This window comes from Patagioenas fasciata, chromosome 17 (assembly GCF_037038585.1).
Source record: "Patagioenas fasciata isolate bPatFas1 chromosome 17, bPatFas1.hap1, whole genome shotgun sequence".
In the NCBI taxonomy this organism is placed as follows: Eukaryota; Metazoa; Chordata; class Aves; order Columbiformes; family Columbidae; genus Patagioenas; species Patagioenas fasciata.
In genome coordinates this window covers 9913003-9935179 of record NC_092536.1, presented here as the reverse complement: position 1 = coordinate 9935179, position 22177 = coordinate 9913003, and the positions used below count along the sequence as shown (strand labels likewise).

Below are 22177 nucleotides of genomic sequence, written 5' to 3'. Positions count from 1 at the left end.
AAACAACACAGCCAGACGTGTGAATGCTGTGATCGTCCTCACGGGGAGCTTGGAGAAACACACAAAACCAACAGACCCCCAAAAACACAGTCCAAGTGAATGCCTCAAAGTACACAAGCTCTTCCTAAAGTTTGCATATATAGGTTATTTAATTTAAACTTAAAATTAGTGCTTCCAGAGTCAATCGTTCTTTCTCCAGAACAGTTTGGAATAGTCGAGTGCCGCTACAAAAGACAGCTCAAGTTTCTGGCATCTTAGAACAGAGGATGTTCTAGAACAGCAGAAATATTTCTAATTAGCAAACAAAACAATCTGAAATGTCAGAATAAACAAATAAGCCAGCAAAAGCATCTCAGAATTGCCCAGAGCTAACTGTCCATACAGACAAGTTTAATGACTAGTTACATGGAATTTCTTTTTAAGGACAGTCCTTTAGCAGCCAACATTGTATTTTTTTTTGCTAATACTAATGATCTGTAACACCGCTTGTGTTTTCTAAGAGACAAGTACTTCCCGTAACGAGTCCAAGAAGTGATATAACAGGAATATTTTCAACTTGAGCATACACAATGCAAAGCTGCTATTTACACAAAATGTCAGACTAATGCCTACATCCCAGACTGAACCGAGGACCCAGGCTCAGGAGCACTCACCGGCTCAGAACTGCCATTTACACTAGAGATGCAATATGTGTTAGCGTGAAAATTACGCTTACAGAACATAACCACTTCTTCATAAGCAAAGCAGGTAACTGATTACCTTGCCATCAAATTCTGCTGAGATCACAGACTTCCAATTCTCTCTTAACGTGACAAAAACAACACGGATCCTACATCCGACCAACACAGTTACGTAGGTGATTTCTCAGCTGCTCTCTTTACATTTTCCACTGAAGAGAGTTGTTTTACCATTCCAGCAGGGAAAGCACAGCTGGGCTGGGCAGCAAGGAGGTTTTGTAGCTGATTGAAACCAGAGCAACACCTTCCAAGGAACTGGGGAACCACAGCGCTCACCACATGGCCACGGGAATCCAACTGGGTTTGAACCCTAGACACCCCACCTCACATCGATGGGATCTTTCTTTCTGGGGAGAGAGAGCCCTGACTCCGGAACGGTTGGTCACCTTCCTAATGGCACAAAGAGAGCAGGTTCTGGTACCTCTCAGGCGCATCTATACCATAACAAAAAGATATAGAAAAATGAGTTTTGTTATGAAAATTGCAAATGGTTTATAGAGAGTTGTGCAGGATTTTTATTACCATTCAGCCATGTAACAGAAACAGGGGGGTTTCTTTACTAACACAAGAATTAATCTTTTTTTTTTAGAAAAAGTTTACTTGCAAACATGCTAAAAATTTAACTGAGGACCCCCCATCATTAAGAAAATTTCAACTTAGCATTGATTTCTAAAAACATCTTGACATAACCAAGACATTGGTAGTTACAAAGCAAATTTTGTTTCCAAAATCAAAGTGCTATGAAGTTCTATTACTTGGGCGTTTAGCGGAGGTGTCCACAACCTTGAAAAATCTAAATACTTGCTTAATTTTACAGTGTTGAATAGTTTGCATGGAAAAAATATGGGACATTGCTCCCCTGATAACACACAGTACTTTCTAAAAACCATGAATTCACATCATTCCTACAACTACTCTTAAATTATTTCCTTTGTTCCTCTCTCTTGCACAAATTGCCAGCAAAAGAATTCATAAGCCAGTGAAATGGAGGATAAGCTGAATCTCCTCAGATGATTGGGACCATTATTTGGTGTCCAGAGGGGTCAGGAGATTCTGTTATCTTACTTCAACAAACAGGTCTAAATTTTGAAAGACTGTGGCACTGCAGCCTTCCAAATTGCTCATATAGATCCTATTAATAAATTACGGTGGAGATCTGAAACTCTGTTCATCCAAAGCTATCCATTTCCTATGCAGTACCAAGAGACAGGATGTTCAACAGCAAGTTTCCTAACAGCATGGAAAAATTCCATTACGAAAAACTTCCAACAGTTAAACTATAAACAGTAAATTCAAGGCTACTATTGGTCACAAGGGATAACAAATTTTCACACTTTACCATAATGAAAGGAAACTATATAAGTGTTTTCCAGAACTGAAGCAATAATTTGTTTGAACAAGGTTCCAGACAATTGAGTCTCTAACATAAGAAAACACAGCCTGTCTTTTAGTATCACAATTCAGCCTCGGCCCAGACACTGTCAGCCATCCAAGCCCAGACATGGCTTTCTTCCGAATAGGTTGTTCAAGATAAATACTCTATAAAACTAACAACTCCATCTTCCTCCTCTTACAGTGCTACTACTCCAGTATTCAACATCTTCTGAAGATCCAGGGTTAAGTTCATCTAACATGCAACTGAGCCAATGTACATCATCCCTGCCATTTTTATCATCATTCAACCATATGCATAATATTATGGTTGTCATGGTGCCAGCAAGCAGTTAAAAAACGGCACTGACAGAAGAAAGCAGATTAATTATGTGGCAGAAAGAAAGGACTCTCAGGATATGCAGGGAAATGTCTGTTCCTCTGTTAGCTTGCAGTATTCTGCAAGAGAGAAGGCAGCGCCAAGGGCAGAGCCCCACACACACTGCTGCGCTCAGACCGTCCTGCAGCCCCAGCCAGCGCGGGTTCTGCGCCCTCTGTTCGCTGCACCAAGAGCGAACCAGACAGCCCCAGAGACCAGAGCCGTCTGGCCTCGGAGAACCTCATAACAGATTTCACCTGGTAAATCTTATTGTAAAGCGCTGTAAGATACATATGTAATTGTTCTGGCAGCTTTGCTTGGACAGGAAATAACACACTGAGCAAAGAGAATACGTAAATATTTAAGAAAATAAATCTTACCAAATCTGTAATTTGACTTCTGGGAGGCAGAGTCAGGTAACTAAAATTAAAAAGTTCAGATTAAGAGCAGTATTTCCATCTACAGCAACACAGACAAGACGATGCAGAAAAAGCACAGCAGGTTTCCTAACAAGCACACAAAGCAATACTACCATTCAATGCTATATTTGATCTCATTCAGAAGACAAAACCAGAAGACAAAGTTGGTTCTCTGCTACGTGTACAGCTTCACTCAACACGTACATTATACTGGAGAGTCCACCTCAAGCAGTCTAACTTGCTCTCTAAGTATTACCTAAAAGCATTCTGTGCATAGACCTGTTTAACTTATGTTCCTCGTGACCAGCTCCATCCTTTAGCATCGGGCTCTCGCTCTAGCCCTCCTCCTCGCTTTGCACAGGCATCCCGAGGCTGTCATCAAAGCTTCACTCCAGGACAGCAAAGTGCTCCAGATCACTATAAAGCTGTGCCCAACTCTAGACTTTGTCAACACATTAAGATCCAGCAGCGCAAATATTCTGCTGCTAACCGTGTTCTAACTATTTGGAGTAGTAAAAGACGTGCTTATTCACATTCACGAGGTTTCCTTCCGTAAAGGACAGAGCTGATCCAGCAGAGCAGAACTGTGATGGCAGAACAGGCTGTGAATCCCCCCTCTCTGGTAACTCACTGCCTCCTCATAAAGAAAATGCACCCGTTGAAGCTTCACAGTGGTTCAGAGATTGAGAAAGTGCAAGAAGCCTTGCACCAGAACCATCCAACTGGTTTATCTGTGAGATACAGGTGTTTTGGTAACAGGCACTACAGAGAAGCTTAACGTATATATGTGGGCACTACTGGGAAGAATTCATTCAATTAAATCCTAGAACAGGTCCCAGGAACATACCCTATCAGAGATCTCAGGATCTCTATCTTTTCCAACAACTAAATATCATCACTTTGTAGTTTACACAGATTCAAAAATGCAGCTGGACAAACCCATGGAAGAACATCAAACACCTGATGTACAAACACACTGAGTCCTCTCAGATTTGGAGGACACCGATCTGAATGCTGCATTGTGTCCCAGACAAAACACATCCATCCTAGCACAAAACATATTTTTTTCTCATTTCTAGATTTAACTTCCACACCGATTCCCATACTTAAATTCCAAATATGCAGAGTATCTTGATTCTCTTTTTTAAGGTATCTAAATGTAGTAAACTCTCCAATCAGAAAAAGGTTGTTTGTTTTTATCACTCAAATGAGGAAAGAGGACATTATCTCATCTTTATTGACTCTACCATTGACTTAAAAAACAAAAGCAAACCACACCTCATACCTTTGACATTTAGGCCAGTATGTTATTGATTATGTGCTTGGAAATCCAAACTCTTTTTTGCAATGTATTCAGAAGTCAGATAAAAAAACAAAACTAATGACTAACAGTTTAATCAAAGCACTTAACAATCAAGGCCTCAGCACAACAAGCCAAAATCAAACCCAAATTCATCCATATGACCTCGTCATACAGAAAGAGCAGCTCTGAGTGCTATTGATGAGTTGACTTACCCACACAGTACAGGATTATGATATTTACTTCATCACAACATGCCTGGATAGAATTAAACACTATTTTCATTAAAATTCCACAGAAGAATGAGTTAACAGCTTTAGCACCAAACTGAATCTTGAGTGACAATGCTGAAAGCACATTCCTGTATGAATCAAAGCCAGCGAGTAGCCAGTCTGTCTCACCAGAGTTAAGCAGCTTTCATCGTCCAAGCCTCTAACAAGACAAAATAATGTTGTCAGATGATGGCTGGTGAGATTCTGAAGCAAATGTGACTATTCACAACTGCACAAAGAGAATAGAAGGGATATGGCTGGCATGAAAATGCAAAAACACAGCCTATCAAAGCAGACATCCTGTTTTTGCTGTCTCCACTTAAGAGAGAAACGAACTCAAAACCAAGGAAAAAGGTCTTGACAGCAACAAATGTGGCCACTGCAGAGCCGAGCACACCACATACATGGGAGAAGTTGTCTTGTTACAGATGGACACAGCCTGACCCCTGAGTGCAAGAGACCAGGGGACACTGATACACTGAATCAGGTTGAAGGCAGCAGCTTCAGTTCCAGGTGCAAAAAACAGGCAGCAGAAGAACAGATAGAGACATTTTTCAACAAATTCCAGCCCAAATATCTAAAAATCTTCATTTGTGACAACAACAAAAATTAGGAGCATTCTTTAGAGAGGGTGCTTCGGGAATCTTATGAAACTTCCTCCAGTACAGCACCCTGCAAAGAAATACTTCTGTTTTATGGCAGATTTCCTTCATCTTTTGATTTACCTTCAAGGTAGTTCATTTTTATGTTCCATCTGCAAAAACGTAAAATAATAAAGAGAAAGACAACTAACTGGAAAACTAACATTGGGGTTCTTGTAAGGCACTTAAATATGATAAAGAGGTTCTTTCTGTTCTGTACCATCTGTAACTGCTTACAGCTGCATCTGCTTTAGAAGTAGTCAAGTTAGCAGAAAAAAAAAGTCCAGCTCTTCACTATTTAGCTTTAAAGTTTCCTTTTCTGAGAGGAAAAAAAAAAAGCAAGTTCTTTATTTTCAACATAAAGCTTAATTAGATTCTATTCTTCATCTTCAAAACCCTGCAGAGATCATAACACTCCCCACGAGAGCTTTTAGCCCTTTTGTGATAACTTCTCAGAGCAGCTATTCAAGTGGAGGTTTAGGACGAGGCACCTCAAGAAGAGTTCACAGAGCACATCATCTTTCCTCCAGCAAACAGACCAATGTGGACTTCTAAGAGGGACCAGAATGACCTCACGTCATCAAACCTAGAAAGCAAGACACAGCCGTACCTCACCAGTCTGCACTACCAGCTATAGAAATCCATATAATCCAGTTCTGTTTGCCTCCTGCTGTTTCACCAACCTCACCTTTAGCTAACACTCACCTGGGAAATGGGATTCCCATTGACTAAATAAGTCAAAGTCATGCTACACCTATTTTATCTTGCCAAATGGGTCTGACACCGATGATAGTGAGATAAATCACAACTGTAGCCTTGAACGTGGTAAATTTAGACTCGTAAAAATAGTCCTTTGTATAACAATATGCCATTCAGCTCTGGTCTCATACATCCAATGTACCCGTACCAACAGCTGGTTGATCCTAATTATAATGATTATTCAGAAGTCAGCGTTGCATTTCTACCCACCTCAAAAGTTTCCAAATACATTTAAATCAAGTTTTATACTGGAGCTAGTTAGAAGGAGGGATGGCAGACTGCTAAGTGGCACAGACACCAGAACTAACAGCGCAGCAGAGCAGTCGCGACCCAGCCGCCGTGTTCACCTCTGTCCCGCTGACCGCGCTGCCGCAGAGCTCAGCATTTTGTAACGCTCGCTCTTGCCAAAGCTACGCTAGCTCAAGTAAACTGAATTTATTAATCCAAGTAACTACTGAAATCAAAATAAATCCTGAGGATGCACATGTGCTACAAGCTTAACCTGTGTAGAGAACCCCCCTGCACATCACTGCTGCTGCTACCACTTGATTCTTTCGTACCACCTGAAACTGGGCTGCCCCATGCACCCCCTCACACAGCACTTTTGCTTTTCTAGCATGAAGTTGCTATTTGCGGTACTACTGACATAAGAAAATAGTGTAAGTAAAGAGCTCCCAAACTTCCGTGATTCAGTGGAACACCAGCAACTCCTAACATTTCTATTGTTCTCTCTAAACTTCTGACAGACTTCTAAAGTTATTAAAAATTATGTATCATGGCAAATTTAGCAGAAGTTCTCTTCCGGCTAGTTGATAGATAACAAAGGAACTTTTTAAAGATATGTCTGTCCGAAAACAGAGTGCATGGGAGCAGAGAAGTAAATCTGGGCCTTTGAGACAGAAAGCAGGGAGCAGAAAAGCACTGACTGAATAGCACTGATTGGTAACACCAGATGACTGGAGGGGGCTCGGCATTAAAACTTCACACTGCACAGTGCATTCTTCTCCTTTTAGCAGCTGGTCTGAAGAATAATCTAGATTTGAGCCTATCCCTGCAGGTAAGCTTGCCAACTCAAGCCTAAAGTTGGAGATTGTGTGAACAGAGGGTGGAACCCCTGGGTCTCCCCACAGCACCTCAGCTGCGGAGCCGCCCGCACAAACGCGGCCGAGGCCTAAAAATGGAAGAGAACCGTTTCCCAGTCTCCAGCGACATGTCCATGCTGCACGGGAAAACACCTTCTTCGGTCAAAAGCCTATGAGCCAGGTACAGGAACTAAAGGAAGAATATCCCAACCCAACAGCAGGAAATACTGCTTTCAGAAGGAAGAAGGAATGGAGAAATGAGAGTCAAATGGCACCATTTTCCTTTCAGATGCCACTGATTAGGGAAAATGCCACCACTTATAAACCGTAAGGTGTTATTATATTGCTCCAAATCCTACATGGGCAACTTCAGTAATAAGGGAGGCACCTTAAGCACAAGATTGTGAAATAGAGAATGATATTCTTAGTGTACTCTCCTCTACTTCAGGACACCAGCTGTGATGATTTTAAAGAATTTATGTTCTAAAATCCTGAAAAAAAGTCACTCCATCCTTCAACCCTGTCGCCACATAAGCAAAGCATAAGGATTGTCACATTTAATATATTTATTGGTCTGAAGAGTCATCGTAGGATGTTAAAAAATGTTCTGGTTTAATATATTAGTTATCAGTTACAGAATATCTTTCCAGAAGGTCAGCAGAACATTCCAACTGTTTGACACCCCATTTATACCATGTCACCTAATGAGACAGGCAGATAGGGGGACTATTCAAGGGAATTTGGGACCTGAGGCTTAGACCTGGCCCTAAAAAGAAATACTCATCCAAATCTAATAATGAAGATGACAGCACAACAGCTACACCATTCATCAATTCCAGGATAATGTCATCATGATGGTTCTAGGGGACAAAGCCACACTTGACGTGCGGTGAGAGCTGAGTCTGCCTTTCAAGCACAGACACCACTTGGAAAACACGTAGGAGAAAGGATCATCAACATCCTTGCAAGAATTAAAGAGGGAGAAAGGGGATCAGGAAGTGTTGCAATGCTGCGTATGCTCCATTAATCTTACTAAATCATCACCTTTCAAAGTCAGTTTGGTTGCCTGGATCCAGTTCAGCCAGCACAGTAGCTGGTGCTTCACTTTGCTCAACCCACATAACTGGCTAAACGGTTTCAAATTTTAATCTTCACCAGGTACACTAAAGCAACGTAGCACCAAAAAGGAAATGCGTACGATGATTTTTTTCTACCAGTTTCACCCTTGGTTTTTCCTGGAAACTTACTCAGACAGCACCAGAATTACATTAGACTGACTAAATGGCTTGTGTCAATTTGCTTTTAGAGTATATTATGATGCTTTGAGTCATCATAAAATATCAAAGGACAACAAAGATGGTGGAGCTTATGACTGAGATGTTGATACATCACATAACCCAACTAATGAAATAACACACCTGAGATACTAAAAAAACCCAAACAGCCGCACACAACAGAATCCATTCTGCTTTTCTTCAAAATTTTAGGAAATCAAAATCACTGTATTTTAAAAAGCACGATACATATTTCAAAGTATTTATTGTAGGAATATCTCATAAGTACACACTTTTTTGGCATTGTTTCAGTGACAACAGATTTCAGCACCTGAATCCAGTATTTAAAACTGTGGCATGCACCAAAACACATCTAATTTCAGAGGATTTTACGATCCTCAATTAATTTGGCCTGTCTAGTGGTCTCCACACAATTCCTCAAATTCCACCCGCATCAGGTTGCTTAATTCATCCCAGAATCCCAAAGTGCACAAAATAAGCAATGACTTTATTGGATCACACCCTTCATTAGAAGAAAGATGCTCATCAAACCTGACACAAAACACAAGAAAAAGCAGTGATAATGGCAGATCCACATACCTGACAGCTCGCTCACCTATGACCCCCATCTTCTGCAAGTGGGAATCTGAACTTTGATCTCTAGAAAAGCAGCCTGAGCTGCTCCCACAGACAACAGCCCCTTCAGGCTTCCAAACAACTTTTTATCACGACAGGAAGTAGAACCCGGGTTCACGCCAATCCCAAATTAGTATTTTGATTATTAGCACAAAAAGCCATGCCTGCTCGCCGGCCCAGCGAATATTTACAGTATTCCATAGGAAACCACACAGATTAAAAGGACACACAAAGCTCAGCCTCTGAACAGCACATGGTTTGGTGATGAGAGCGCTGCCCTGGAAGGTGAGAGATGCAAGGTCACAAATCCTGGGGGATGGAACCGATCTCCTGTATCCTGAGTTCTCTAATCACTGGGTACAAAGCAAGCAACTGGCAGCTGCTGCCGCCACAATATCCTGAAAGGCTGAAGGCAGAACTGACAGAAACCTTAATGAAAACAGGTTGTGCACACCAGCACCAAGAAAATACTGGTTTATGTTCTTCACTTCAAATTTTTCTTAATGAATTATTAAGATATTAGCGAATACAACCTTTGCATTCAAGCAGGATTTTTTTTTTCCCCTTTCCTAATCAGTCATTAAACATACGTACATTCAAGCAACCGTAAACTTCAACTAACCCCATGCTCTTTGCCTTATTTGTCTTTCAGGTCAGTGCTGCAGCCAGACCCTGCCTACATGACATAAAGTCTGATAGCAAAAGCTACAGGGAGGATAACAAAGGGGAGTGAGATTGGTACTGAAAGATAAACATATTTACTATAAACTGATAGTCTCAAATTTACTGAAGCGTAAGTCACTTTTCCGATGACAGATACACATGCACACTCATACAATGACATTCTTGTCCTCAGGAGGCTTCTAACAATTGTTAAAATGGAATGTGGTCGGTAATTTCAGTTCCTCAAAAATGTTAAGATTAAAGGCCAAACTCCAAGTTCGTATGCCAGGATTTCACAAAAGATTTTAGACAGTATGCACAACAGGATTTCACCTACACGCTTTGCAATCTTTCACTGAAAAAGTGCAATACTTTGAAAATTCAGGAGAATTACTTGGGTTTTTTTTTCTATTGTAAACTGCCTCCCATCCTCGAAACACCTAAATTAGTCAGTTAAGGTCTCTCAACCTAAACTGAGTAAAGCAAGTAAAAGAACTTGGATGTAAAAAAGTTATTTTACTAGCACTTGACAAGTTCTGTCACCAAGCTGCAGCTTCTCTTACCCACTGCCCTCCCACAAACACATCCAATCCAGTCGACCAAGGCTTCAGAGCACGACGTCGGTCTGCCGGGAGAGACTGCCTTTTAATTCACGGCAGGAGCACGTTACATGCTTAAATACTCTGAATCTAGAAAGACGCCTAACACCAACCGCTTTGAATGCTCCCAGGACCAGGGGCTTTATTGATCGCTCTGACACATCGTTAGACTTGATTTCCACACACCCTTTGCATTACGTAGAGAAGTTTCTAAATATATCACCATTTCACTCATCAAACATTTGATGGCTAATACAAGAATCATTCCGCTGATTAAAACATTTTAGAGGGAGTTCAGTTGTTTGTAGGATTAGTGACTCAATACAGCAACTTCTTTTCTTGTTCTTAGTTCACCCACCCAGTCTGTCTCCTAATCATCACCCGGACAGGACATACGTGCATTGCAATCCGTGTTACTCTTATACAATGCTCTGGGGAAGGAATAATTAAAAATATATTTGGTTTTGGTGTAGAACTCTCCTTCTCCTTCTCTCTTCACATACGAAGGAAGCTGTGAAAATCTTTTGTGCATTCAAAGGGAAAAAATAAAGAACAAAGCAATCTCTGTTGCCAGACTGGGCAACAGTAAAAAGGGAGGGGGTGTTACATCAGGCCTTGAAAAACACTAAACACCTACTAACTGAAGATAAACAATATATGCATGCTGCTGTGCCCTCTAAATAGGATCCGTTGCAAAAATCTCACCACAAGGTGCTAGAAATTAAGGAAAGTCCAAATATTTCATGGTCATGATGTAGGCCCTGTTGCTCCCATATTCATCTGCTGTAACACTCCCAACATTTTGGTGCCTGAAGATAAAACACTTGGTATTTACTAACCTCTTACCCACACACATATATACTGGTGATGGGCAAACAGTTCTTCCCATATTTACTCCCTCCTCTGTTGTAGAAGGAGCTGTTGTCACTATCCAGTCCCATTTCCTTGTTGCAGCACAGACAGGAAAGGGAAAACGGGTATCCCACCACGTCTTTCCTCTCCCAATCCATTCCACTCACACAAAATTCATTTCAGCTATCATTTAATTTATAAAATCACAAGCAACGTTGTGATGCAGCCATCGCTTTCTTCTGTGGCTTGCATATTTGAGTAACAGCAGAATAATACATATGTCTCATAACTTCCTTCTGTTATGGCAGGTACTTGACAAAGAAAGTTTACTTACTACTGACAAGCATTCTATTCAAAAACTTTTTTAAAAAAAAGCAGTATATCCTTTGAAAGAGCATTTCCATCTGGCACTTATCCCACATTTCACATTAAAATTAGGTTTTCCAGGATAACAGTATTCAGTTTTACCAGCAAAATTCTCAGTAGATCTTCCTTTCAGTGATAACACACCTGTATCTGAAATACTGAGTCAGCAAGACTATTTAAGACATTAAAAAAGAGCTAAATAAAAGTACAGATGGTTATAGGTGTGGGCATTACTGAAGGAAAAGAGGAGAGGTTGTCGCAAGATACAACTCACAAGAATAGTGACAAAAAGATAACTGATGTATCTATGAAAGGGATGGAGAAAAAGCATAAGTACCTTCTCATAGTGTCTTGATGAAAGAAAGTAATTGCAATCAATTTCATTTGGTAATTAAAAGGAAAACATAAACCCATCTTAAAATCTCAGATTTACAGTTACAAAACAATAAATATAGCAAAATGAGTATTAGTTCTCATCTCTTCAAAACATCATTTACAGAGACATCAATCACTGAAAAAAGCCCCATTTTGAGTAAGTGTTTGACAATGCTGATGTCCAGGAATCACAGTTTGCAGGTGTATTTTTTTCAAGGTATTTCTAGCACATCTGAGACAATTAAGCAAAATGCAAAAGAAACCTTTATCATATCTTATGAAGCTACAGTCATTCTACAATACATGTTGATAGTTACGCACAAAAATACGCATAATCAAGCCTTACACTCCTGGACAAAAGGGACAGACTCCTGTGGCCAGGAACCAATTTACATCTATACAAAGTACGTGAAAGGATTTTTCTTAATGTCAAATACTGTATTTTCAAACGTCAAACAAGGTGTCCGCACAGCAGCTGGACACACACGGCGGAGCACGGAAAGCGCTCGTTTTGAGAACCCAGCCTCTGCAACGCAGAACAAGGACCAGGTCCAGCAAGAGGACAGGATGCGACCTGCCAGCTCCCAAATGTGCACCCAGTGCTGGACATGGCTCTGTACAGCTCTTCTGTACACAAGCACAGGTTTCCTCAGCTGACAACATGCGCATTTTTCCTAAAAGCACTAAAGCACTAGCCAATTTTATGCTGAGCTGCATTACCATAATTAAAAATAAACAAACACAAGATTGTTGCTAGAAGTGTAAGTAATTAAACACGCACCCACGGAGAAGAGTGCACAAGTTCTAGAACAGAGCTCCTTAGTCTGAAACTGGATTTTTGCTCTTTCTGGAGTTTCCAGACAATGCTGACCACGGGTCAAAATGCGAGGTGACAGAAACCTCAAAAACATGAGGACACATTAGTGAATACAGACACAAAATTACAGTGTTGTGAGATGCCTCAAATCTTTGTTCTGTTACAACCTCAATATTGTACTAAAGAACTACCATTCTTGGGATCCATCAAGGAAGTAAAGAACAACTTAAATCTCAACTTCATTCCCCTAAAATACGCAACCTAAAGCAGCTTTAATCCTCCTCCCAGCCTCTTTAGAATAGTGTGGTAAAGACAGGCATCCGAAAAAGCAAGTGAGGTAAAGATCAAAATAACATACAGTTCACATTTTTTCCATTTAGTATTTTTTAAAAAGTTGACAAATCCTGGAGAAGTTTATGAATTTATAATTTCATTCTATAATTAAAACACACTAAGGCAACAGGTCACCAGACACATCTAATTGAACTACTTTTAGCTGCCTAAATCTGTACCAACATTCACTTACTGCAATAACTTTAAGTCAAATAAGTTGTCTTTTTGCTGCTGTTTTAAAGCACAGCAAATCACTGCCTGAACTGAGGTCGTGAAACAAAATAAGAACATCTAAAAAGCAAACGACCAATAGGTGTATTGGTTCTTGGAAGAGAAGTGACAGAAGATGGGAGAAGGGGCTGCCAGAGCCTCAACCTGTGGTAGAACAGAAATCCCCACTGGGTTCCAAGTTTTGAAAAAGCAATGGGAAAGATTTCCAGAACCATTCAGAATAGGATCATTCATTGTATATTCAATCTCTTCTTCACATTCAGCACACACCAAGGTCAAAAGCTGAGATTTAACTCATTTTTAACATGGATATCGTGACTTTCTTCAAAAAATGCAAGGAACAACTGTGGCTAGTAACACCGGAATGGATTTTAAAATGCAGTAAGAGTATCCCAAATCGCTGCAGCAGCCAGGTCAATAGAGCTGATGCACAGGTAAATTATTTGCGATATTTTCACTGTGATCCACGACAACACACAAAAACCCCAGAATTATATGAAGAAACCGAACCCTGTCCCTCTGATCCAGTGCCAGCTAGGCCTGAGACAGTGTCAGGACACAGAAACAAATGCCCTCTACTTTCATTTGCCACACTTCATGTCTTCCCACAGGAACTGGTCTCTTCCTCCTCATTCTATTTCCTGTACACAGAACAAGCCCATTGTCACCAGGTGAAAATACAGACACATGCCACTGACCGAGCATCTACTCTGACACCAGCCTCCTCCGGGCAGAGGGATCCCCGCAGCCCCACGAAGGCGGGAGCAGGTGCTGTCCCCGCTCCGGGCCAGCCCCGCCGAGCGCCGGCCGTGGCCGCGCAGAGCCCCCTCCCCGAGGAGCCGCCGGGCGGAGGATGAGCAGCCACAGCGCTGCTCACAGGGATCCCCTCCGCGCCGGCTGCCAGCGGCGGGATCCTCACCGCCCGGCCACCGCATCCCCTCGCTGCACGACGTCCCTCTCCCCTAATCCCTCCCCGCCAGCCGCGCTTACACCTCCGGCCGCAGCCCCTCGGCCGCCAGCTCCTTTCTGTCCCAGCCCCCACGGCGGCCAGGGCCGCGGCGCCGCCCGCCCGCACACCCCCGGCACCCGCGCCCCCCTCCCGCTCGGGACCCGCTGGCCCCCGGGCCGGCCGGAAGGAGGCCGGGCCGGAACACCCCCCGCGGCCGGCCCGGCCCGGCCCTCACCGGAGCCGCCCCCCCGGCGCGGCCCGCAGCGCCGGCCCCTGCCCGCGGCTCACCAGGAATAGGTCTGCTCCGCCATGGCTGCGGCTGGGCGGCCGGCCGGCTGGGCTGTGCGGGGCGGCCAGGCCCCGGGCTCCTCCTCCGCCTCCTTCTCCGCCTCCTCCTCCGCCTCGCGGGCTCCGGGGCTCAGTGGCGGCCCCGCTGCGGCTCCCGGCCCAACATGGCGGCGGCTGTGAGGAGGGAGGGGAGCGCAGGGGGGGTCCCCGCCCGGGCGGGGATGGCGGAGAGGGCGATGGTGGTAGCGGGGAGGGCGGAGGCTCAGCAGCCGCGACGCGGGGCCGCGCTGGGGCGCCGGCTGGGCCTCATGGCCGGCGAGGCGGCGGCGGCGGCGAGGGGCGGGGCGGCGGGGAGGCGGCGGCACCGGCGGGCAGCCCGGCCCAGCCCAGCCCAGCACAGGCCGCGCCGCGTCCCGCGCTCGCGCACGGCGGGGGGCGGGGCCGTGCCGGGGGGAGGCGGGGCCGGGCCGTGCGCGAGGTCACGTGCCCACAACACGCTCACGTGCCGCCGTCGCCGGCCGCGCGCAGGCGCCGTGGGCGAGCGAAGAACACGGCGGCTGCTGGTTGTCGGGCCCGGCCGCGCCTCGCGGCGCTGCTCAGGCTCAGCCGCGCGGGCGGGCGGGTTCGCTGCGGCCGCCCCGTGCCCGGCGTCTGCGGGAGAGCCCGGAGCCGCGGGTTTCTCCGAGCTTCAGGCGGGGAAGTACGGCCCCCGACCGGCGTTCCCCGCTCCGCAGCGAGCAGCCGGAGCAGCAGCAGCGCCGGGCTCTCCGCGTGGTGTGAGGTGTCCGCTCCGGCCGGGGCAGAACGCTGCGGCACCGGTTCCGCTGTGCGCTCGGACACCGGCTGCTCTGCCCCGCTCGGCACCTCCGGCCGTTTCGTGCCGCTCGCAGGAGCGGCTCCGAATTGCCGTGGGGCCGGTTTTCCTCCTGGTCGGGTTGTAAAAGCGAGGTTCAGGTAGGATAAGTCACAAATTCGAGTGTTTAGTTTAAATTCGCAGTGTGTTTCTGGAGATGGCTGTATCTTTGAATTCGTTATCTTTTGAACAAACAAATAAGATCAAATGCTCAACGCATTTTTTTAAAGAAGGACAATAACATTCAAGATATTTTGACCAAATAAAAACCACACGCTTCATGGTATCACCAGCCCTGCAAGTCCCAGGCAGCTGCTGATCCCGCTCATCTCTCTCCCAGTTTCTTTGGTGCCATCGCCAAATCTTCAGTCCCTGATGGTGTTTCTGCCAATTGCAGAACTAGCATCTTACCTTGGGTTTGCTCACTTGAATTAATTCCCACCTCCTATTCCTGCACTTGAGCCATTTGTGCGTGTGGGGTTTCACAGAGCTCAGAACAATTGTTCCAGTCCAGCTGTGCAGCCTTGTTCTTTGTTCCTTTTCGTGTGGGAGGGAGAAGAGCCAGTTTTAACTTACAGTTGGAGGTGACGTAACTGCATTAAATATAAATAGAAGAACAATGCCTCTGTCTGTAAAAATAGGTATTTGGTTTTATTAAAGAAAGTGTATGGAGGAATTCTGTACCTTAATTTTGCTAAAATCTTCAGAAAGTTAATGGAACATTCTCCTTGCATCTACAGAAATGCCAGATGCCTCTAAAGTGGCATTTGGAGCCCACTCTCATTTATTTCTATTAGTGGATTGAATAAATTATTTCCATGTATCCATCTCCTTTATTCTTTCAAGTGGAAAAAAAAGTTGAGCTGGTGTGTAGTCGTAGCACAGGATTAAAAGTAAGGAATGACTTGTTTCTTCTCAGTTCCGTGAGTGGTTCTCTGTGTAATTGTGGGGGCGCTCACTTGATCCTTCATCAGTGAAGAGGAAACTGCAGCACGTTCCAGGCAGCTGAAGCTTGAGGCACCACAGGAGGATGCTCCGTATACGACACAGACTTTCTTGGTCTCAGCAGAGGGAACACCTGGGCTTCCTCTGCTTCAGCTAACCAGTGCTTTCAGTAAGATGGTGCTGGGCCTCTCTCCTCTGTCACGTTTCCCTTTACGCACTGAAAACACGGTTACAAGCTGCTCCGGAGGTGAAGTAATCTTTTTTCCCTTTTGTCGTCTTCTGAGGTCTTACAAGCAATTCGAGTTGTCACAGCTCAGCATCCAAATCATCTGTGCTTTTCACAGCCCTTTGGCCTTGGGGACAGGAATGACCTTAGAGCTCCTGACGTGATCAGTACCCACTCACTAAAATCTGCTTGAGAATCGGCTTTATCGGTTATGAGGTGGAAATACTCAAAGTACAATGACTGAGTAGCTTACTGGGCTCAGCCATGGCAGCTGGGGGTACTGGAAGGATTAGATGGTAACACTGACGTTTCTTCTCATCCAGCTCAAGCTGGGCTACTTCGAAAACCATTCTCCCCTATTTGACCACGTAACTCTTTTGCCCTCTTAACTTATACCCCACACACAGTACTTGTGCCCGTCTCAGGAAGTACAGAAAGCTTTGGTGGGTATGACACGAGGAGAGGAGTGAGTCATGCTCAGTGTGCTGAGCGGTGGGGTGCGCACCCTAGTCAGTCAGTTTGGGTGAAAATTCTAGTGTTCCTACATACGCACATCCCAGTGAAATAAATACTCAGGCTCTGGGTAGGACTTGCACAACAGAGAAGGTCCCTGCCTTTATTCTCCCTCAGCACAGCAGAAAAATCTACAGTAACCATTAGAAAACAGATAATTTGGAGTCCTCACTCTGCTGTGGTACAACCCCAGTGTGTCTGGGATGCCTGTTGATGCGGTGATCATGATAAAGGCAAGAGCAAAAAAGAACCTCTCCATCTTTTGAATCAATGCTAGGAAAGATAAATCAGTGCTTCAGCCTCTCTTAATTTTTTGTTCCCCTGAGAACAGAAAGTAAAACTGATATTGGTATCTATGAAACAGTAGCCCTGCTTTGTGTTCTTATTGAAATAGCTTCCAGTTTCTCAGTCTTGCAAAATTTCCAGCACATTAATTTGGCACAAATGATTTATAGGTGATGAGCAATTGAAGTATAATTTTTGTCAGCATCTCAGGCTTTGTGACTAGACTACTAAATGATTTCACAGGCTTGCTCTGTCATTACAGGGCAGCAGTGAGATGAATTCACAGGAGAAATTTATTCCTCCTTGCAGACCCAGCAAATTGGAGCACTGCTTGCATTCCCCAGATAATTTTCTCATCATATCTTTTGTACAGTCTTTCTTTGGACCTAGAAGAGAGCTTTACTCTGAATTTCAGTGACAGTGTACTCTGACATTACAAAGTCCTTCCAAAATACCTGTTCTGTCTGGAACCTTTGATGTAGACTGATGCATCACTTCGACCTGTCAAGGTATTTATAAACTAGCAACAAACAAAAACAAAGTGTGTGCTTTTTCCTTTTAATGTTTGGAAGGGTAGGTCCCAGAGGCAAGTGTGGTGGAGAAAAATCAGATGGAAGTACTGGCTACAAAGAGTTCTCGCCTCCAAACTGCTTAAATGTCATTAGATGACATTTAGCTAACCGGTCTTCACTCTGCTATAATGGAGGTGGAAAGAGAACCAGAGTAGCTTCTTGTAGACACTTCACCTTTCAGGAAAGGACATGACAGGTATAGCTGCCAACCTGCTTGGTTTGGGGAGGAACACAGCACAGAGATGAGCACAAAGGGAAGGGGAGAAAAGAAACAAAAAAAAAAAAAAAAGAAAGAAAATCAAGAGATCTAGGTTTGACAGTATAGCTCGGAGCTACATTAGGTTATTCTGCTTGTAAGATCCTTGTGGGATTCCCCTGGATAAAAATAATTGAAATGTTCGTTGACCGGTACCCGTGACGTGATTCTCTTCACTACCACCTAGTGGGAAACTCCATTAACTGAACTCCAGGGCTGCTCCTGCTCTCCAACCTCATCCTCACCCTGATGGCAGAAACAGTGAGTAAGTGAAGGAACAGATGGAAGCTGGGGAAGGACACAGTCCTGTGTCCCTGTATGGGAAGAGGAATATCAAGAGCACCTATAATTTAAACCCATGATGCCCTGTGGCATTATCACACCGTGCCGTTGGCTCTGCATCCAGGCCAGTTCTGAATGGTTGTTAAACCTTCGGCTTCACTGAGACTCCCAAAGCTCAACAAATGTTGTCTTTGGAGATAAAGAGTAAAACATTTGTTCTAAATCCAGCTGAATGCTGCACACAGTGGTAAGAAGAAACCTGAAGTCACTGCAGTGTCTCAGTCAAAAGGTGGCCGTGCCCCCTTCCTGGCGCTGAAAGAGTTTGGGTTGTACTAATTCTGATTGTACTACTGAAAGCAGAGGAAAAAGAATGTTTTAATTTATTAGTCTTTGTCATAAATATGTGATTGTAATAAAAAACCCATTTAATTCTCTGTAAATCACATTTTTATTATAATCACGTATTTACAAAGACTACTGAATTAAAACATAAATAGGTATCTATTTGGAACATTAAAACTCTGTATTCAGGTGAGTGCTTTCCCACTGAGATACTCAGGGTTTGCACAAATAACTAAAATCTAATCCTTTGAAAACAACATATACATGCCAATTATCTCAGATTTTTCACACTGCTGTGTGTCATTTAGGACTAAGCTCCCAAAGCACAAATAATAATCAGGTTTGGTGCTTGCACTATTCCCCAGCCACAGAACTAAGGGTGAACATTATAACACAGCTCTCACGTTTCAAGGAGGGGATGATGTTAATGTCAGTCAAGCCAATAAAGCATTTAGCAGTCTCAGCAGGAAGAACAGTAAAGCGGTAAAGAATTATCAAAGAGCCATTTCCCTGTGTTTCTTTTGCCAATGGAAATTCTACCATTGTATTCATTAAAACATACAGGCTCCTTCTGTTAGAACTTTTATCATATTTAGGTTTTTTCCTTCTCTGTATGCTCATTGAAGCCACATTAGACTGGCTTTATCTCAGCAAATTACTGTATTTTTCATCACGTGCACTTAACGGATACAATTCAGTAAACGAAAACAAAGGTAAAAATGGTGTTGATACAAGAAGTCAGGCTTTGGGAGTCTATTCTGCTCTCCACTTTGTTCACAGGACTCTGCTGTCTGTTACCTTGGTTTTGCCCTGGTATAATAAGCAGAATACAGACCAATAAGTCTAAAATAAGAATAACGCTCCTATTGTATATTCATTTACACTTCCATGGAGTTGTTCTCACTGTTAGTGTAATGCACAGTTCAACTACTTTATTACACATGGGGGTGAAGGGATTACATTGGAACAGTTCATCAAGATAGACTATTATTTACCAATAAAATAGAATTCCATTAGAGGAACCTGACACATCTTTGCCTGGAAAGATATTGGAGAATGCCAGGAAGAGAGTTTTAGAAGACACTTGTCATGCAGTGTTACCAAACCGTCTTCTGCTTCAGGAGAAAAGAAGAAAATAAATACAACATCTGTGCATTTTCTTTTAAGTGTACAGGGGACAATGCAAAGTAGTTGAACATGTTTAAATAATCTTTATTAAACTTGCCATTAAAATGAAGTAAAAGTCAGACTTATTGTGATTCTGATTCATATAGTTCTCCAATCTGCATCCAAACTGATTTGTAAATGTTCATAAATCTGCTATTAAGCTGCCCAGTTTAGTGTTCTAAAGTTGCTTACATCTTGTCAATGAAGCATTGAATCTGAGGGGTCTCAACCACCATATTAATTACACCTAAGGAAAACCAAGCGATTTTACAGGAAAACAATACAAAACTACATACTGCAAACATGCAAAAAACAAGCAGGTGGTAATTTAAAGACTCCAAGAGACAAGATCATGTTAGTCAAGGTGCCCTGAGAATCAATCATAGCCTGGCAAATTGTTGCAATTAAGGAAATCAACATAGACCAGGAAGTGCTAATAGATAAAAACAGGTATAGCAAAACCAAATCCTTTTATTTCAAATATTCATCCTCAAAGCAAAATCCCTGAGTACAATTTAGTTACAGGAGAATGTTGTCTGCATTACAGCACCCAACAATTCAGGTCTTGCTGAAACCAGCTAATGTAGCTGGTTAAAGCTTTGCAGCTTCCACCCTTGACCTCTGCTGTTCTTATTACCTTACAACTGTGTATTGTGGCACTTGCAATAATCTGAGAAATATGATATTGCAATCCTTAGTGCCAGGGTATAACACAGGGGTGCTGGTTAATTCGCAGCAGGAGTCTCCTCCCTGCTTCTCAAATGCTCAGTCTGACTGCTGGTGATTTATAACAGTTAAGAAACACTGAAAAGCTGGCTGATTTTCCTGCATTGAAGAATCTGAGCTGCTTAATGGAGTGCTGAACCATTCACTAGCACAGTTGGGCAGGTTACAGTGAATGTAAAGTTGATCATGTAGGAGTTTACTTCTTGTTTTCTTAATTGTCTGGGCTCCTACAGTTTAGAATGGACAATTCTAATACACCAAGGGGAAGAGCCCTTCAGGATAAAGTGATAAAGAATATTTACCTCCTCCTCAGTATTGGGAAGGTTTCCATATTCAGCTAAGGATTCTCCACATGGCATCCAGCCGTAGCATTCAGTGAGGTCCTAACATACAAACAGATGTTCATTTCTGGGTTTATAGACTTCAAAGAGCGCTGTTCTCAAGACAGGCAGTTTTAAAAGCATCTCTAGCTGAAGGTCTTCAAGGCAAGCAGAAGCAACAGGACTTCTGGGTGCATAAGGAATCCTTGAAACCACACAATATAGACAGATAATTTGTTGCTAAGTTTTCTTCTCTTTACAGTTTCCCTTGACAAATATTGCTGTTCTTTGTCTAAACTTAATAGTCTGTGTCCTCATCCCTCCTCAAGTGTAAAACAGGGGTGTGTGTGTATATACATATATATATATATATATATATATATATATATATTTTCTTACAGAGCATCGCTTGGACAATCTTTTAGACAAAAACAATGGTAATATTTTCTATCTTGTTTAGATAAATCACCAAACCACCACAGCAAGACAGAAATAAGTAACACAGTATGACAGAAGCTTCTCTGTCAAATATTGCAGGAGGCCCACAATCTGTTGCCTCTCTTTGCAAAATCCTTGAATGACAAGGATGTATCATGCCGAAACTATATGTCATGGTTGGATATGGTAATTACACTTAATAATTACTGTATGTCGACAGGGGAATTGTGAAAATTGTAATAAAAAATAAAATGCATGGAAATTTATCAAAACATTAACAGGACAATGCTAAAAAAAGCTCACATTCTTTCAATACTCTTTCTTAAGAACATGACCAAAAAAAACCCTTTAGAAACTAAGTATGTCTTTTTATGTTAATAGTCACACAAAAATTTCTTACATTAACTGTTTTTACATGGACTTCAAATTATCACTTCCTTTTAGCCACGCAAAGAGAGTCTTCTGTATCCATCTGAGATTTTTCAGCTCACGGCAGCGAGGGCACGTGGTGCTCCGGGTGCAGATGCCACCTGCAACAAAAGCTGAGAGTTACCAACAGTGTGGGCTGGAGGAGCCAGCGCAGCAGCCCCCGAGCAGCTCGGGTGCCTGCAGGGAGGAGGAGTCCGAGCCGCAGAAGTTCTGGCCCCAGCTGCTGACCTGGCAGGTTGTCCATGGGCCTGCAGAGCACGGCTGACCGTGCCCACAAAGGGAAACCAGGGGCCAAAGTCCCTCTGCAGCATTGTCTTGGGACGTGACTCAGCTTGGGGATAGTCCTACCAGGCTCCTCTTAGCTTAGGCTTGACGAGAGTGTATAAAGAGACATGAACAGCTGCCACTAGGAAACCTCCCATTGAGGCAATAGTTTTAAATCCTTCTCCAGTTGATCACACAAGGAGTCATTTGCATGAG

At 43.3% G+C, this 22177-nt stretch overlaps 2 protein-coding genes across 12 annotated transcripts in view; both read right to left on the bottom strand.

The window, feature by feature from the left end:
* The window catches only part of SPPL3 (signal peptide peptidase like 3), a 55666-nt gene extending 40968 nt beyond the window's left edge, over positions 1-14698 (bottom strand). The window contains exon 1 of the mRNA XM_065851663.2: positions 14344-14698. Within this exon, the coding sequence (XP_065707735.1) occupies positions 14344-14366 (23 nt within the window). The 5' untranslated portion in view covers positions 14367-14698. The remainder of the gene's footprint in view (positions 1-14343) is intronic.
* Positions 14699-16951: 2253 nt separating this feature from the next.
* The window catches only part of C17H12orf43 (chromosome 17 C12orf43 homolog), a 28376-nt gene continuing 23150 nt past the window's right edge, over positions 16952-22177 (bottom strand). For 6 of the 11 annotated variants that reach the window (XR_011741712.1, XR_011741716.1, XR_011741704.1 and 3 more), the window contains 3 exons: positions 21669-21798; positions 20813-20893; positions 19512-19732 (listed from right to left, as the gene is read on the bottom strand). The gene's annotated coding sequence lies outside the window, so the exon portion shown is untranslated. Of the gene's footprint in view, positions 17948-19258; positions 19428-19511; positions 19733-19808; positions 20032-20812; positions 21036-21668; positions 21799-22177 lie in introns of those variants that run through there. The other 5 variants (XR_011741714.1, XR_011741706.1, XR_011741705.1 and 2 more) reach the window with 5 other exon arrangements.